This window comes from Patella vulgata, chromosome 4 (genome assembly GCF_932274485.2).
Source record: "Patella vulgata chromosome 4, xgPatVulg1.2, whole genome shotgun sequence".
NCBI lineage: Eukaryota > Metazoa > Mollusca > Gastropoda > Patellidae > Patella > Patella vulgata.
In genome coordinates this window covers 31,814,965-31,835,421 of record NC_065882.2, presented here as the reverse complement: position 1 = coordinate 31,835,421, position 20,457 = coordinate 31,814,965, and the positions used below count along the sequence as shown (strand labels likewise).

General features: G+C 36.6%; 1 protein-coding gene across 1 annotated transcript in view; it reads left to right on the top strand.

The window, feature by feature from the left end:
- LOC126817143 (ubiquitin-protein ligase E3C) overlaps nucleotides 1-20,457 on the top strand; it is a 477,264-nt gene that overhangs the window by 379,640 nt on the left and 77,167 nt on the right. Inside the window, exons 19-20 of the mRNA XM_056100098.1 lie at nucleotides 1,153-1,397; nucleotides 8,675-8,799. Of these exons, the coding sequence (XP_055956073.1) occupies nucleotides 1,153-1,397; nucleotides 8,675-8,799 (370 nt within the window). The remainder of the gene's footprint in view (nucleotides 1-1,152; nucleotides 1,398-8,674; nucleotides 8,800-20,457) is intronic.

The following is a 20,457-nucleotide window of genomic DNA, read 5'->3' as shown; positions in this document are numbered from 1 at the left end:
TTCGAATATATCACTGTTACACCGTAATGTTTATTGAGTTCGAATTTTGTGAAAATCGGGCCAAAACAGCAGGACAAAATAGCATCTGGTATATCAAGCTTGTGGACCCTCTAGAGGTCACAATTTGGATCCGATTTTGATGAGAGTTTAAATATATGTTTATAACCCAAAGATCTTGGTTCCTTTCGATATTCGCTCATATCGGATTGTAACTTCCTGAATTATGGCCCTTGAATATACTAAACATCACGTTTTTAGCTTGCCGTCTATGTAGAGGTCACAATTTTTATCCGATTTAAAAAAACATGTGAATATATCACCATTACACAGTAAGATCTTGGTTCCTTTTGATAATCGCGTATATCTGAATGTAACTTCCTGGATTATGGCTTTTGATTGTTCTAAAAATCTCATTTTTAGCTTGCGGATTCTCTAGAGGCCACAATTTTTTTTTACGATTTTAAAAACCCTTTAAATATTTCACCATTCCACCATAATGAAGGTTGAATTCGAATTTCGGAAACATTGAAATGTAACTGCCGGACAAATTGGCCGCACTCTGTACGCAAATTGTTTAAAAGTATGCAATACGAAGGTTGTGGGCCCTCTAGAGGTCACAATTTTTATCCGATTCTGATAAAACTTAAAACATATCTTTATATCCCAAAGATCTCAGTTCCTTTTCATATTTGCGCATTTCAGACCATAACTTTCTGGATTATAGCCCCTAATTGTACAAAAAATCATGTTTGTTTTAAGCTTGTTCTCTATCCATCTCTTGCAAAATGTGGGTGTATCCTGCCTGGCAGCCGGTTCGTTTCAAAATGGATTAAGAGCCCTAGGAGAATGTCTTGACTGAGTTCAATGATTAATATTTCCCATTAAAGCTAAGCAATTTCTTTGGTCAATGCGTTGGGAAAAGATAACTTTGATTCTAACTGATGGAGAGTGATGAAACTTAGTGTGTAGTTTCACTATCAGGTACTTCAAAACCAGAGTTTGAAAGTGAACATTTTATGCTTAGATTAAGCATAGATAATGTGCATTTAATTAATATGTGTCATCTGTTTTTGGGGGAGATTTTGGCGGGGGACATCAGCCGCAGTGTTGGCTTGTTAACTTATCAAATGTATAATGATTGCTGTGTTTTAGAGCCAAACATCAAGTTAAAGATGAGAGTACAACTAAAAAATGCAGCAGGTTTAGATGAAGCTGGTATTGATGGTGGAGGTGTCTTTAGGGAATTCCTAACAGTTTTATTAAAATCAGCCTTTGACCCCAACAGAGGCTTCTTCAAAATCACAACAGATCATTTGTTGTATCCAAATCCACAAGCCTCTTGTCTGGAAGGAGATTTTACTAAACATTATTATTTTATAGGAAGAATGCTAGGAAAGGTAAAATTTTGATTATCAATTTCTGTTATCGGCCATATTGCTATCTTGAACATATTTTTTTTTCACCTATATTAAAGGACAATATTGGTGTCAGTCATAATTACATATGTGATAGAGCTGGTTAAATACATACCAAATATAATTTTAACACAGAGATCATTGCACGGGAGATGTGTAACAAGCACGTGAAGAAACGGGAAGTATTTAACCAGTTCTATGACATATTTTATAATGACTGACACCAATATTGTCCTTTAACGCAGGGGTGCACAATTTCACTTTTGAACCACTAGCCCATGGGCAGGTGTCATGACAAAATTTGCTAGCCCTACAGAAAAATACACCTGCCCTCAATATAAAAATAAGGTCTTTTGTTTTTACTTTATTTTAATGACTAAATATAAAAATAATAACAAAGTAACAAATATTTAAACATCCGAATGTTCTAATACTATTTCAACCTGTCCATGTTATCATCAATAATATACAGTGCACTCTGTCACATCTGACATCGTACAGGATCGTTACAATATGTCGGATTACGCAGAGTGTCGGAATACCCAGTTTTCTCAAAACCGGAAATACTGTAACTTCGAAAACCGGAAATGTTATTTTAATGTAGCTTCGAACATAGAACTTCGAATCACCAGAATGTTATTCCCTTTAAAAATGATAAACCTTTCTGTACATTCAAAATTTTATTACATTAATTTTTATTTCATTTAACATGCGTAGGCATATTGAATAGGTCAAGTCTGTCGTTAATTTATCTTCTTCGCTGTCTTCAGTTGATCGCACTCTTGTCTTTGCTATCACGTGTTCATTGGGCGTACTCGATTGAACGTTCCGGAATTGAATTCTCTCAATCACCAAAATAGTGACAATCGACTGAAAATGGGTACTTCGGGCTACAACGCATGCGTTGACTGGATATATAAATATCTCGTCCAACCATGCAGCCGAAACCTGTTCGTCGTGTTTAATTACGTCACAATTCTACTCACACCACCTCCCTCGACGGGACTGACAGAACTGTGACAGGACTGAATTCTGCGTCACTCAATTGCAATTCTGTCAATTCGGGACGTTCCAGACTGTGAATCGAGCATCCCCGTCGTCATCAAACGGTTCGAAGAGATCCGTTGGGTGACCAAACTTATACGTTATTCAGGTTCAATCGGCATGCGCAACGAATGTTTCCAACAGGTGCTAGGAATATTTTTACGACTGTGAATTCGGGGGAAAATTCGTGGATATTCTTGAGTATTTGTCACAACTGTCGTACAAGAGATTAAAATTATCAAATAATCAACAAAGACCCACGGTAGCGAGTTTTTATCTTACAGATAATTGATTGGTGATTGCTTGTTAATCTTTTGTGGCTTCACACCCATCCAGTTTTAATCTCACGGATAATTGATCAGTAAGTGTTTGCTTTACACCCACCGATTGAAGGTCGGATTATACAGTGTCGATTCAATGGAAATCGTATGACGGGACGGCTGATTGATGTCGTAATCCGGAACGGAGATTTTTTGGCTGAGTAATAAGGAAATAAATCGGGACATGAAAATGGTGTCGGATGTAACAAGAGTGCCGGAGTGATCAGAGGTCGGATGTGACAGAGTGCACTGTATAGGACATTATAATTGTAATAGACAACAAGAACCATAAATGGAGGGATAAAAAGGAAAAAACATCAGAAAAAGTTTGTGTTGTTCTATCGGCCGTTTTGATAGCTACCGCCTTAGTTCGATATAGGATGATATTCATTTACCCTTGCAAACTCATTTTTATACGCCCACATTTTCATGTGGACGTATATTGTCGTCGCCCCTGTCCGTCCGTCTGTCCGTCCACAAACTTCATGGATTATGGCCCCTGTTTGTACGAAAAATCACATTTTTAGCTTGTGGACCCTATAAAGGTCAGAATTTTTATCCGATTATGTTGAAACTTGAAATGTAAGTTTATAACCCACAGCAGATCTCGGTTCCTTTCGATATTCGCACATATCGGACCATAACTTCCTGAATTATGGCCCCTGATTGTACGAAAAATCGTGTTTTTAGCTTGTGGACCCTATAGAGGTCATAATTTTTATCCGATTTAAAAAACCGTTCAATTATATCACCGTTACACCCTAAGGATGGCTAAGTTCGAATTTCCTGAAAATCGACCCAAAATTGACAGACAAAATGGCTTCCGTTCGTTCTCAAATAGCGTAAAAATATGGTATATCAAGGTTGTGGACCCTATAGAGGTCACAATTTTTATCCGATTTTGTTGAAACTTGAAATGTAAGTTTATAACCCACAGATCTCGGTTCCTTTCGATATTCGCCCATATCGGACCGTAACTTCCTGAATTATGGCCCCTGATTGTACGAAAAATCATGTTTTTAGCTTGTGGACCCATTAGAGGTCATAATTTTTATCCGATTTAAAAAAACGTATTATTATATTACCGTTCCACCCTAAGAACAGTTGAGTTTGAATTTTGTGAAAATCGCCCCAAAATTGACAGACAAAATGGCCGCCGTTCGTTCTCAATTAGCGTAAAAATATGGTATATCAAGGTTGTGGACCCTAATGAGGTCACAATTTTTATCCGATTTTGTTGAAACTTGAAATGTAAGTTTATAATCCAAAGATCTCGGTTCCTTTCGATATTCGTGCATATCGGACTGTAACTTCCTGAATTATGGCCCCTGATTGTACGAAAAATCGCTTTCTTTTTAGCTTGTTCTCTATTTATCTCTCAAAAATGTGGGCGTATCCTGCCTGGCAGCCGGTGGTTCTTTACGGAGTCCGTAAAGCTGTTGTGATGTCATCAGAGGGTGATATCTGCTGATATCAGATATCACCCTCTGATGACGTCACAACAGGTTGATACGTTTCATAACATGCATGGGAAATCAAAGGAAAAAACATCCCAAGGTGCAAGGGCTTGGATTTGTCATAACTTTTGGGAGGGGACGGACGAACCCTGGAATCTGGAACATTCCATCATTACCAAACGAAATAAATAATTACGAACAGTTTACTGTAACAGTGTTATTTTGATGAAGGCTGTAACTAGGGGTAATATGATGACAATATGGAAAAATTGACTACCTACATCAAAGCTGCATAAATATTAATTGTTCATGAAGTTAAGTGAATCATCCTAAGACGTTCGTTCTACGATCAGGACTGTTCTCTTTGAATATCTTGCCGACATGAAGGGGGTCATTATGCACCACACACGCCATCAAGTGGCTCAGTCGGTTTTGCGTCATGGAGTTGCGCAGCCAAGTTTTTTGCTGAAGGATCGCTCGGCTGAGCAGGAACTAGCAGGGTTCAGCAGTGTGAGATGAGGAAAGCTTCGACATAAGGAAACGTCTGCCTCACTTCAGGTGACATAATGAAGAACGCTTCGTGCACAAGTGAAATAGATTTGGCCAAAAACTGGTGCTTGAAGAATTGCAATTCTTGTTCTAAGACCCGATTCAGCTCCAGATACATAGAAACAAGCTCACCATCATGTGGATACAAACCTGAAAATCTGTCCTGGCGATCAAAATTATGGGGGGGGGGACTGGGGGTACGCGTCCCCCCCTAAATCCACGCCCATGCCAAGGTGTGTAACATCTGATATGCTTGAAATATATGGATTGTTGAAATTAGTCAAACACAGAATCATTATGTTAATTACTTCTAGATTTATTGCCCTAGTTCACTTTGTAAATTCTTGTTGAATGCAATATTGACAATAGTTATCATCCGATCTGCAGTAATTTATTTGCATTGTTATAATAATCCAATCTACTTGATATGCTTGTTCAGATTAGTGGAATGAAGAGGCTTAGTTCAGTAAATTAATTAGTTCATGAATTATGGCCTTGCTCATTTTTATACGCCAACATTTTGATGTGGACGTATTTTGTCGTCGCCCCTGTCCGTCAACAATTGTTTGTGAACACTCTACAGGTCACAATTCTTATCCGATTTCAATGAAACTTGAAATATAGGTTTTTCACCCTAAGATCTCAGTTCCTGTCGATAGTGGCATGTATTGGATTGTAACTTCATGAATTATGGCCCCTGATTGTACGAAAAATCACGTTGTTAGCTTGTGAACACTGTAGAGGTCACAATTTTTATCCGATTTGGTTTAAACTTGAAATGTATGTTTATAACCCACAGATCTCGGTTCCTTTTGATATTTGCGCATATTGGACCATAACTTCCTGAATTATGGCCCCTGATTTACATAAAATCGCGTTTTTAGCTTGTGGACCCCATAGAGGTCACAATTTTTATCCGATTTAAAAACCATTACAATATATCACCGTTACACCATAAGGATGGTTGAGTTCGAAATTCATGAAAATCGGACCGAAACTGACGAACAAAATTGCCACCCCTCGTTTGCAAATAGTGTCAAAATATTTTCGTACATATTGAATCATAACTTACTGAATTATGGCCCCTGATTGTACGAAAAATCGGGTTTTTAGCTTGTGGTCCCTCTAGAGGTCACAATTATTATTCGATTTAAAAAAACATTTGAATATATCACTGTTACACCCTAAGGATGGTTGAGTTCGAATTTCATGAAAATCAGACCAAAACTGCCGGACAAAATGGCCGCCTCTCATACGCAAATAGTGTAAACATCTGGTCAATAAAGGTTGTGGACCCTATAGAGGTCACAATTTTGATCCGATTTCGATGAAACTTGAAACACATGTTTATAACCCAAAGATATTGGTTTCTTTTGATATTTGCGCATATCAGATCGTAACTTCCAGAATTATGGCCTTTGATTGAACAAAAAATCATGTTTTTAGCTTGTGGTCCCTGTAGAGGTCATAATTTTTATTTGATTTAAAAAAAAATGTGTGAATAGGTCTTTGTTCCTTTTTATACGCCCACATTGAAATGTGGTTGTATATTGTCGTCGCCCCCGTCCGTCCGTCCAAGGCCGGCGTCCACAATTGCTTGTGGACGCTGTAGAGGCTAAAGTTAATATCCAATTGACTTTAATTTTATACACAGTGTTTAAGGTCATAAGACGAAGAAGTCTATTCAGCGATTTTCAATAATTACTGCCATAGTTATGGCCCTTGATCACTTCAAAAAATCTTGTGGACGCTCTAGAGGCTAAAGTTAATATCCGATTGACTTTAAATTTATACACAGTGTTTGAGGTCATGAGACGAAGAAGCCTATTGATTTTCGGCCATTTCCAATAATTACTGCCAGATCACTTTGAAAAATCTTGTGGACGCTCTAGTGGCTAAAGTTAATATCCGATTGACTTTAAAATTTTTCACAGTGTTTAAGGTCATGAGACGAAGAATTCTATTGATTTTCAACGATTTCTAATAATTATTCCCAAAGTTATGGTCCTTGATCACTTTTAAAAATCTTGTGGACACTCTAGAGGCTAAAGTTATCATCCGATTGACTTCAGATTGTTACACAGAGTTTAATATCTTGAGACGAACAAGTACAATGAATTTTTATGACTTGAACAGCTTAATCCATGATAGCATGGGGCAGAACTTTATAAAAACCAAACAAATTCTAATGGTTTTCTGATAATTACTTCATGAGTTGTTACTCTTAATCAGATTTTAGTGTATTATAAATGTTTAGCTGCTGTGAGTGTATGTTTAGTTGCCTGGCAACCTATCTTTTTCCGATTTTAAAAAACGTTTAAATACATCACCATTCCACCATACTGAAGGTTGAATTTGTATTTCGGGAAAATCGAAAAAAAACTTTCCGACAAAAAGGATGCTCTTTGTACGCAAATTGTGTAGAAGTGTGTAATACGAAGGTTGTTGACCAGCGCTTCCACTTCAAAATTTTCCCAGCCGGTCATTTTTCACGTGGAGAAAGTGGTGCTATTTTTAGCACATAATAAGAAGCCACAAAACAACATGATATTGAAATGCCGATCGGGTTTAATTAGGTCAAGGACAGTCACACAGAAATTTAATCTCACGTCGGCATTTATACCCACCCACCCCCGCAATAAAGGAACACATGTAATCAATTATCATTTCTTTATTTATACATAAATAAAATATAACAACAAGAAACATTCATTCATCGCAAGTACACTATTTTTTTACTTTATTTACATCACCATCCGTATTTACTTGTCGTATCATTACTGGAACTGTTGTGGTTTAACATCTTTAAATAGTCTATCTTCATGTTTATGTGACGTTTTATGGTCAATGGAGGCAGTGTGCTGCTCTATCAGAGCCGACTTTCTAAAATTCTGGGAACCCGTAGTCACAAAACTATGGAACTTGAAATGCATGTTTATAACCCAAAGATCTTGGTTGCTTTAGATATTAGCGCATATCAGATCGTAACTTTCTGAATTATGGCCCCTGATAGTACGAAAAATCGTGTTTTTAGTTTGTGGTCCCTCAAAAGGTCACAATTATTATCTAATTAACAAAATTATCTGGTATATCAAGGTTGTAAATATCTGGTATATCAAGGTTGTGGACCCTCTAGAGGTGACAATTTTGATCTGATTTTGATGAAACTTGAAATACATGTTTATAACCCACAGATCTTGGTTCCTTTGGATATTTGCACATATCGGATTGTAACTTCCTGAATTATGGCCCTTGATTGTACAAAGTTGAGAGGTCACAATTTTTATCCTCTTTAATAAAAACATGTGAATATGTCAGCGTTTCACACTAAGATCTTGGTTCCTTTTGATAATCGTGCATATCTGAACGTAACTTCCTGGATTATGGCCCCTGATTGTTCGAAAAATCCCTCTAGAGGTCACAGGCGTTTTTTCCAATTTTAAAAACCGTTTAAATATATAACCATTCCACCATAACGAAGGTTGTATTCGAATTTTGGGAAAATTGGAATGAAACTGCCCAACAAAATGGCCTCTCTTTGTACGTAAATTGTGTAAAAGTATGTAATAAAGTATGTAATGTAATACAAAGGTTGTGGATCCTCTAGAGGTCACAAATTTTATCCGATTTTGATGAAACTTGAAATGTATGTTCATAACCCCAAAGATCTCGGTTCCTTTCGATATTCGCGCATATCGGACCATATCTTCCTGGATTATAGCCCCTGATTGTACAAAAAAATCACATTATTTTTTTAGCTCGTTCTCTGTCCATCTCTTGCAAAATGTGGGCATATCTTGCATGGCAACTGCTTGTTATTATTGTGATGAATAATACATTGATATTGTGATTGATAATACACATTATACTGTTATTTCTCTATTTACAGGCTATATATGAAAACATGTTAGTGGAACTACCATTTGCTAGTTTTTTCCTAGCAAAAATTTTAAGTCGTCACAACTCTAATCTGGATATACATCATTTACAATCATTAGATCCTGTCATGTACAAGTAAGTTGCATTATAGATATGCATCTGATAGCAAATGTATGTTAATTTAGAGAACTTTTTATGAACCCACATGGAAATGTGGTTGTTGCCTCCATCCATTAGTTTGACATCCACACTAGATTTCAGACCATTTTAAAATATTCTTTACATTAGTAAGATGAAGAATCCTATTGCATTTCACCAGTCTCTTTTAATTACTTCTTGAGTTATGGCCCATATTTTGCTTTGTAGAAGCTTGTGAACACTCTATAATGACAAAAGTTGCATGCGTTATTCTAATTAGTGAAATGAAAAAAGCCGATTGAACTTCAACAGTTTCCAGTAATTCTTTCTTTCACTTTGAAGAATCTTATGAATGCCCTACTGAAAAAAGTTATCATCCTAACTGTATGAAATGTATTTCCATTATTCTCATTAGTGCAGCGACAGTGTTCTGTCTAACTAATTTTTAAGAGTAGAAAACTTCAGTTTTTCTTGTCATATGCCAATGGCGGCTCGTTACATATATTTAAAGGCACATTACCATGTACATACACTGTAATCCTTGTATCGTCTAATATGGAGTTTATAGCGCTAAAAACTATGCATATAGTTTAATTTCAAAACATCGTTTGATATTGATAAAAATCGTTTGGAAATTACAAAAATCGTTTAATTAGTACTATGATTTAATTTAATGGTACATCGTTTAATTTCTCCGAGAGGCGTTTAGAAATGGCCGAAGCGTTGCGTTTATTTATTAGACGAGCCGTCCAATTTCCTGAGATGCGTTTAAAAATCAACACCTGCTAATTTATCTACTATGTTTAACTATAAGATGAATTGTTTATTTTCCCGCGAGTCGTTTATCCGATCAGTTCATTTTGATTACGATTATTTGCATATGAAGTGTAAATAAAAATGGTGAATATTAAAAAAGCACACCCATAGATGCTCACCTTACCGTGGTCGTAGTATTATTATCCATTATCCATTCAAAATAGTAATTCAGCCATTGACAAATACATCAAAAATAGGTAAATCACGTCAGAGGTAATTATACATTTGGAAATCCGTAAATCACATCCTATTCGTTCGTTCGTTCCTGGAGTTTTACGTCCAGTTCCACCTGAGGTGATATCGTGAGTCACATACATCCCAGGTAATGTATCTTCTTTAAATCACAAATGAATTAACTTCCACCTGTAGACGTCACAGGAAGAGAAGTCAACCCCGCAATGTAATGTTGAACGACGATTATCTCGTGAGACTTCTCACTGGCGCCAAAATCTCTATAGACAAGCTGTCGCCCATTTTCAGGCAGGTCAAACAGTATCAACAAAAAAAATATGCTTCAATGAATACTGCCTTGATGTTACGTAAACACTTGACTGCAGTACAATGATTTTTGTTATACCCGAATCAAATCATATTGTATTAAATCAAAGGTACATTATCACTACCCCAATATATGTACCCATATGGTATTACAAAAATAATTTGTTGGTGAGGTCATAACTAGGGTGACCATCTTTGCTTGATCATATTGCGGGACATTATCTTTAAAAACAAAATACTGAGGTAGTATGCATAACAATGTTGATATATAGTTACTTCACTTTTCAACATAGCAACAATAGACAATCAAACTATGAAATATTCACACAAGCTTGCTTTGTATTCGTATTTCATAGGATATTTATCACAAATATTTTAGGATAAAGAGAGAGGAATGGGGTTTAACGTCCACTCGACACAAACTAGGTTATTTTGGGACTAACATATGGTTTAATTTTATTTCAATATTTCGCTTGCGCGTAGGGGTCTTTAGAAGTGGGAGGAAACCGGAGGACCTGGAGAAAACCCACGAGGTTGGACAGGCGACCCTACTCCTTGTCATGTACAACCGGGGATTCGAAACCACGCCAGTCGACTCAATGACAGACTTTATGATACAGCGCGCACGCTAACCATTCAGCCATCCAACCCCCCGTTTTAGGATAAACATAGCAACAATATAAATAAATATAAATACAAAGCAACAAGTCATCAGCCTGCTTTGTATCTGTACCCCTTGCATCTGTACATCTTGCATTTCGAAAAAACGAACACAATTTCTTTTGTAGCTGTAAAAATACCTTTGTTTCAAACAAAATACATAAATTATTAATTTTTGCAACTGAACCGTTTCAAAGAATACGTGAAGTTGAATGAAATTTTTAAGTCACAGTCAAATGGCTGCTAAATTATCATCCATGTACATTAATCGTTTATCTCGAAAATTAAATTATGCGTAAGGTAGTGAAACTTTTTCAGATTTTATCACTAATGTTTAACCATGCTGAATGTTGTGAAACATATTGAGATTTTATAATAACTGAGTATAAAGGATGTTATGCTGGTTAAAGATGCGTTTTTTAGAGCTAAATTTGCATATTGCAGATCTTTCCTTTGACCTCAAATGTTCTATAAAAAAATAATGCGATATGTATGTACATACCAGGCCCATGATCAACTCTCCATAACTTTGGACGGTTTTGATTTTTAACAGATTTATGATTTAATTCAAAAATGACCATCGAGACTACGTTATTCTGTAAACGACGATAACTCCTCTCAGAATGAAATAATTTGGCTGAAACTTTAAACATATTCCCCTTTCATTATCTTTTTTTTAAACTATTATTGCGAGTACTGTCGGCTCTTTATCTAAATCTGATGAAATATGCATATTTAACTTTCCCTGATTGACCACAGTGGTCATGCTGTTAATAATACAAGATACCTTTACACCATCATGTTATATACATCAATAGATATATTTGAAATTGAATAATTCAAAGACGATAAAGCGAAAGCGAATTCAAATGATACTCAGTAAAATCAAGTATATAATATAGATTAAAATAAAGGAGAAAAGAGAGAGATAGAGAGAGAGAGGAAGTGGGATTTAATGTCCACTCTATACAAACTAGGTCATTTCCCAGCTAATACATGGTTCAATTCTATTACAATAATTTGCATGCGCGTAGTCATCTTTAGCAGTGGGTGGAAACCGGGGTGGGTGGGTGGAAACCGGGGTGGGTGGGTGGGTGGAAACCGGGGTGGGTGGGTGGTGGTGGGGAGAAAACCCATGAGATTGGATAGGTGACTATACTCCTTGTCACGTACAACCGGGGAATTAAAACCACGCCAGTTGACACAATAACAGACCTTTTGATACAGCGCGCACATGCTAACCATTCGACCATCCAACCCCACCTTCAAATAAAGGAACAAGCAATTCGATTCATCCATTGTCCACCTATAGCTTTCCATTGTACATAAAAAAAAATGCATGGCGATCGGTCACGGCAAATGCCGCAGTAGTCAGCTAATATTCTCGGTTGCTGTGGTTCTTTATTATTCTTTGGGTAATAGGGTGGGTTGGAGGTTGCCCGATTGGTTAAGTTTTGTCATTGAGCCAACTGGCGTGGTTTCGATTTCCAACTTGTACGTCACAAGGAAAAGATTCGCCGTCTAACCTCGTGGCTTTTCTCCTGCTACACTGGTTCCCCCCATAGCTAACGACATTATTTGCAATCGAATTATAGTGTGTCTGTTTCTCTCCTTTCTCTCTCTCCCTCGACTGTTTTGAGTTTGAAATGGCCCGCTGACAATAGTTGGCTTTGGCTGTTTATTCTATAGAAAAGGCCCAGCATACGAAAAAGCACATTTTCCAAGTTGCAATATGTAAGTGAATAGCTGGAGATTTTAGAAAATGTATTGTCTGAGAACTGAGATTTCTACTGGTAGTTGAGATTTTTACAATATTTATTTTATTTTCTTGGAGTATGGAGGCGGCCGCGGGTGTTGTCGGTTGTAGTTGTAGTGCAAAAGAAGGGTACGGGTGTCACTGTTATATAAATTATATTCGTTAGTATTTGTCATGGCGGCGAGCAATATTTTCCATTTCTTATGTTTATTACATTAAAACATTTATTTCTTTGAGTTAAAAGGTAAACGAAATGGGGTTTAACGTCCGACTGGGCTAATGAAGACAGGCGTACGCCATATCGTGTCCTATAGAGAAGGGAAATTCTGCCCGAAGACCAGCGCTAATCCAACTGCCAAGAATTCTTTTACGTCTCATCTGAATGAGTATACGTTGTCCTGCACCAGTGGCAAGGGGGAATCACGCCGGTGGATTTCGGTGGATTTTCAGTATGATGCACAGGGAAAGGTCATCTATATCTACAATTTGGTACCAAAAAACCTTCTAAAGCAATTTGTGGGGGGTCGGTCGGTATTTTGACCAGACCAATACTCAAATAGACTATCGCAAGACTAGATTCACGCATATTACTGTAATAGAAGTCTTCCATGTGAGCTATTGTGGGACATTTTGGCTTGTTTTTGGGACGCGGGACTTGGAAACATTTTGCGGGACTGTCCCTAGTCATAACGCGGATTGGGCAACGGTGTTAAAAAACAATATATTAAAGGGAAAAGAAAAAAAAAGCGAGGACCTTCTCTACCGAAAAGCCTCAGCATGCCAGATAAGTTTAAGGCCGTACACAATCAAAAGTATTATTTAAAAAAAAAACAACAACAATACTGTATTTAATAATATTCAAGGGCTTGAAATAATTCACGTGTATTACAACCCATATATAATGAACGAGAATTTTATATACTTCACCAGTATTTGATATACTTCGCGAGTATATCACCTGTGCGAGTCCGAAACGCCGGGCCATTTTTATTTGAGTCCGAAATGTAAGTCCGAAATGACGTGGGACCGAAATGACATGTAATCAATACACCATGCGTTAATATAATTCTCAATTGCATGAAAATTCTTAAACCAAAACATAAAAGTAATAATCACATTGTTTGGATTGCTTCATTTAATTAAGCTAAGTGAGAGTTCGGTTGTATTTACATACGTAATTCAATTTTAAATAAAATGTTAAACACATAATTAATTGCTATGGATTAATAAAAAAAATGATTAACTGAGTGAGATGTATGAAACTTTATATACCGGTAACAATTATGAAAATTCTTGTATATATGATGTAAGAAAAAAAATTATAGTCAATGATAAAAAAAATCAGTTCCCGAGAAAAGTGTGACAATTCTTCAACAACCAATGGTTTTCTCAAATTAGTTTGAAATTAATACAGACATAAATCATTAAATGGTTATAAAGCTGTGATACCTGACCAAAAGTTGTTACATGTATGTTTTTCTTGATAAAATATTAAAATAATTGTGTTAACTCGTCCACACAAATCCGAATTTATATCATTGCACCTAGAATTACATATAAGAATCAGCTTAGAATACCAAAATGCGAATCGTAAAACATTGTGGTCTAAACTGTCATAAATCAATAGAACCTGTTAGAAGTTGGTAATGTTGGTTTATTTAAGGCGCCACGTAGTCTTAACAATTGAATACAACACGTCTCGAAAAATCGGCTACGTGCAAATTTATTCTTTGATCTCATATCACGGGGCAATTCTGTGACCCACCTGCATGAACCTAAAAACATTACAATTTCTGCCATGATAATTTCGTTGCACTTCTCGCGAACCGACGAATCGGATATATTTAAGTAGTAGTAGTATCCTGGTGTTTAACATCTGCTTCCACATAAGTGATATCGTTTATGAAATCAAAACTGAAAGACTGGTTATAATTATATAACTTTATTAATAATAATATTTGGCAAAAGGGGCAGACTCAGCTATATAATGAAGTACATAATTAACTAGTTACGTAATTTCTTACGTAACAAGTTATTCTGTAACCCCCCTCCCCTTGATGCAGTGTGACATCCTGTGGTTACACGTGCAGGAAGAGAAAGATATTTCTACAACTCGGTGTAACCGGATGTGTACTGCAAGAGTCGGAAGAGGGATGCTTGACTACACAACATCATGGGCTATGTACGAATTCGCCGGATGTATGGTGTTGGGCAAGACGACATCATGGGCTATGTACGAAATAGCCGGATGTATGGTGTTTGACAACACGACATCGTGGGCTATGTACGAAATAGCCGGATGTATGGTGTAAGATATGAATAATGGGATCTCCCCCGCTCGTTGTAATGGGAACAGTTGGAGATCAAGTAATTTTGGGGAACATGGTTAAATGATAATGCTGGATTATCATTTAATATGGCCCAAAACTCAGGTAGTTTAATTAGAAATAGCTGAGTGCCCCAAAATATTGGAAGAAAATATGTAAAAACTAATAACCTTAGTACATACTGAAACTATGATACTATTAACATACTATGACTATGATAACCTTGAGACAGATTAAGACTATGATAATCTTAAGACATACTAAAACTAATATAACCTTAAGACATACTTAAACTATGATAACCTTCACTAAGACATACTAAACTATTATGGGAATAGAGCTGGACGATGTATTGAAAATTTCGAAATATCGTTGATGAAATATGCAGTGTATGTGCTTTTATGAATTATATCTGTACTTCCAGATATTTGAGACGAAATATCTCATTTACAAGCTATGAGTAACAACAAAGAACTTCTAAGTCAAATATTACTATCGTCCAGCTCTATAATGGGAATATGTAATTGTTCATGTATCATGAACTATCCAAACCTCTCACAGTGCAAAACATGTTGGACGAGTATCTATATACTAGCCATTGACCTGTGGGCATTTTTAAGAATTGTGTCAGGCGTCCTGATGTATCTACAGTAGGAATCAGATGACCACCGACCAAGTACTTTAATTAGATGATCTTCCACGTGTGCAGATGCTGCGCAACTGCCCCCCCTGATGCGAAAAGAGTGGCCATGAAAGGCACTCGAGTCAACCCCAATGACTGACAATACATGGCGAAAGTTAGTTAAGAAGTCTGACCTCTTAAGTGCGTTGCTATTGTAAATAAAAAGAGGGTCGAGAGGTGAAGGATTAGATTGAAGTCTTAAACACATGTATTTACAACAACTATCATAAGGACATATATCATTATTGATTTTAAATATTTTGATTGTAACACCTTGTCTAAAGGGATCAGTTTTAGACAATTTAAGTTTTAATAGGCAACAGTCTTCTAAAATTGTAAGATCCTGCACACACAAATGAAAATTTGGGTCAAAATTGTCTGTTATGGTAAATTCACCACAACGTAAGAATCCAAAAAAGGCCACAAGGCACACTGTCTCAAAAAGAATGTTATTAAAAGGAGAGTAAAGGCCTTTCCTCAGACAATAACAGATGTCCCTGAGAATATGGAAAGTCACTGGAAGTCTAGGTCTAGCCGTCCATACTTGTACTTGTTTAACACCTATAAGCATTGTATATAAACTATTTAGTTGATTACTATGAGGGTAACTAATGTTATTCTCCATTGACATAAAGCGGATGCCACAGAGATAAAGTTTAATTGTGCTGTAAGAAATACTTAAGCGACTGGCGCAAAACGTAGCGAAGTAAATTAATGATTGTTCGTTCACTGGTACGTTGGAGAAATCTGGCTTGACGTATGCGAGAACACATGTCATCAACAAGAAATTAATATATCTCGGGAAACCTGTCTGGTACGTCACTCTCGTGCTTGAGGCACCACGGGGGGCAGTAGTAAAAAAAACATCATACGTCAAGTCGAAAAATATGCACTGGACCTGGGTAGACCACCCACCCATTAAAATCTTGCGTAAAAAAATATGCACCATCATTTTTAAGAAAGACCACCCTAAAATCTTGCGCAAAAAAAAGTGTTCTTCACAGTTGCTTAATTGACCACCCAAAAATCATGCGCAAGAAAATGTGTTCCTCACAGTTGCTTATTAGACCACCCTAAAATCTTGTGCAAGAAAATGTGTTTCTTGAAATATCTCATTTTAGACCACCCAAAAGTATGTGCAATTCCTAACTACTAAAAGGCTGAGCAGTAGAACAAATGACAAGACGATATGTTATAAATACAGTATTTATATTGAGTTGATGTTCGACAAAATTCTGAGTCTGAAAAGGTCTAAGACTGCCCATATGCAGAGACAGGCTAAAATATATGAACTTAGGCTTGTACCTATTCATTTATTGTGCTTTCCCATATCCACTCAAATCTAATGACCAATTTTGACCAGAGTGTGAATAAGTAAAATATTACCCAAATCTCATCTCGGCATGCTGCGGTGTTGTGGGTAAAAAAGATGTTGACCCTCTCAACACGACTTGTTTATTCGGAGTGGGCTGGCAAACCAAATTGACAGGACAACAGTCGATCAAATCACGGGATAACACTTGAATGAAATGATAAGGCTTTGAAATATTAATGAATATTTATGTAAGTAAACATAGACAAGAAACAGGAGTTACAGTACAAACATAAACAAGTTGACAGTTTTCTTTGTTGACAGTTCTAATTCAATAATTAGAGTTCACGAGTCACGGAATTCACAGTTCACAGAGTTCATGGTTCACAGTTCACAGAGTTCATGATGTCTATGGAGATCCGCCATGTTAGAAAGCATAAGTTTTCACGAAATTAAAGTTCACTTTCCCGGAGGAATTATAAAGTTAATCACAGTCATCACCTTACGACACAAAGTTCACCATTCACTTAAGTATCACAATTGTCCTAAAAACGTAGTTACCAAATACCACCTCCGAGACAGGGAAAAAAACCAGTATCGACACGGCATTGTAACATGCTTAAGGGTGAATCTTGCATTTTGATTGGTGGATTAGACACTGTCGATTAGACAATATATAACACTATTTTCAAACTTCATCCAAACACATCTCTGAAATATATAAAACAGAAGAAAATCAGTCATAAACAGGCATCATGAATTATTCGTAATTAAGCAGTGTGGATAATTTTGTTTTGTTTTTTTGCACTCTGCAGTGTTTACTTTAAAGTGGACAATTTAAATCAAAGTTTGCCTAAATTCTGAATAACATGATCCGCCTGATAATGAGTCATTAGTCTCAAGAAATTGTTTGAAAATATAGTCACTAGGGGAGGTGAAATAGCAGCTGATTTGGACCTAGGATAACGGGAAATTATGCTAAAATTGACAATGACAATGATTGACAACACGTCAGAACGATATACATAGCAACCACTTGAATCCTAGGCATCACATAGCTTTATAGGGTATTCTGAGGGGTGTATGCAAGAACTTCTCTTCTCTGAACAAGAACTAGCAATAAAAATGTGTTGACGGTCTGCAAATAAAATAATAAAGGCTGAAAACTCACCCATGTTAAAGTTATCAAAACTTCGAAAGTGTAGCCATCATTATTGCCAAGAGTTATCCCTGTGTAGTCTAGGTTAACAGGCCGTAACTAATTCATTCACGACTGGCAATACCGGTCAAAAAGGAAACACTAAGGCTAATTTACTAATCTTTTTAAAAAACGTTAAAAATATTTTATTTGAAATATTCGAATAGCATTTTCTTTCATAATTTATTTACCAGCGACCCAAGACTCAAGCATTTTAAAATTGAATTTATCTTCGCTTGGATTCGACCACTAATTCGACACACCTCGGTAAAAGCGGCAGCACGTCACAACATTTTCTTACGTCAAAATTGATTTGCAGAGTTAGACAACCCAATTTTCTTACCCGGAAATGCTTTTTTTCTTTCAGAACTCTGTTAGACCACCCAATTTTCTTACCCGGAAATGCTTTTTTTCTTGCAGAACTCAGTTAGACCACCCAATTATCATACCCGGAAATGCTTTTTTTCTTGCAGAACTCAGTTAGACCACCCAATTTTCTTACCCGGAAATGCTTATTTTCTTGCAGAACTCAGTTAGACCACCCAATTTTCTTACCCGGAAATGCACTTTTTCTTGCACTTTTTTCGGCTGGCAGACCCACCCCACCCCCCAGTTGCTGTTTGCATTTTTTTTTACAGTTGCTCCCTGGCACCAGCCATCAAAGTTTTTTTGCTTAAAAAATTGCCGTATTTTATCGAATTTTTATTGTTCTTGATATCTGAGCATTTTCTCCTTTTAATATGTGATAAATATCATCGCGGCGCAGCCAACCGCTAGAAATTCCAGAGATTTGGACCACCGGAAGGATGCCTCAGCAGTCAAAAAAGGTCAAAATAGGCGATTTCGGTTTCTAGTGTCGATACATCGTTGCGGTCATTTTAAAAAATTGTCTTTTAAGGATAATGTGTATAGTACTAATACCTAGTATCACATACGGAAGGAGCGATAAAAACTCTTTGCATTTGCAATTTCAAAATTAATTAAAACCAATATTAAATTTCCCGAAAATCGTTTTTTTGCTAAAACTCTTTTTTTGTTTAATGGTATAAAAATGTGTATAAAGCACAGAGTCCGGGGTGGTAATGGGCGTATTGTGTCCAAATTTCATGGTTTTCGGACAATCGGTGCCGGTGTCGCGGCGAAATTCCACTTTTTTCCCCTTTGGCAAAATTTCACGATTTTTCGACTTTTTTCGATTTTCAGTCCCTTTTTTATCGTATTCCAGACATTTCAAAGTCTTATTGGATGGCATAATTCACAAGACTATCGAATGGACTCTCGATAGAGAAAGTTAAAAAAAAGTTGCGGTTAAGATTTCGAGATTCAGGCGTCCAAAAACGCCCCAAATCAGAAAATACTTGATTTTCAGCTTGTCATATTTTGCTGCTTGCATGGTCATAGTATCCGTATAAATTGGGCATCATACGACAGCCCATTCCTCGGGCCACTCAACCAAAGCTTAATTCGTTTAATCCATTGATATTGGACGGAGAAATCGAGTTTTTCCCCAAAACACCCATTTTTTTATTTTTTTCCGAAATATCGGACATTATTTCGACTACTTCCGGTTTCCGGACCGTTGTTGAAATTGCTTTATCCAGCGGTCTGACTATATAGCTTTATGTTCCAGGACTTTCAGAAATATCGATTTATCCTTTCCCAAAAATATAAGGGCGATAACTCGGAATGAAATTTATATTTCTGGCATCGGATGGTCTTCAGGTATTCAAAAATGTAGATCAAATTTGAAAATTTTGAAAAATAACAAAAATTGTCTTTTAAACAACATTTTTCATTTTTCGAACGCTAGAAGTCAGCGACGAAGTTTCGAAATTTCAAAATTTTCAACTGCTATCGTCTGAGAAAAGACTCAGGGTTTCTGAAAATGTCATTTGTATGAAAATGGGTACAGAATTAATGAAGCTACGGCCGTTTTTTAATTTGTATGCACCGCACGAAATTCGGCCACTTCCGGTCTGCGCAGAAGTTTCAAAATTGTTTTAAGGAGTAGCCACCACCTGGTTTCCCAATAGAATATTTGGTTCCAGATCGATATCTGTTTTCGATCATGGAGAAATAGGCTCCCGGGATAAATAATAATAATAATAATAATTTTAGTAAAAACAATAGTCTTTCAGACAGTCTGAAAGCCTAATAATAATAATTTTAGTAAAAACAATAGTCTTTGAAAGCCTAACTAGAACTGCGACGCAGTAATGATGGGTTTCACCGGTGCCACGTTACCCTAAACATATGTCACTTCCGGTACCAATGAAACCATTAAACAGGTTTCCACCTAATCATTGCACACATCAAATAAAATGGATGCCGAATCAACCAAATCCAGCAATATCAATTCATTTTATACATTTGTTACATGTAAGTGTACAGTACTTCCGGTGATAA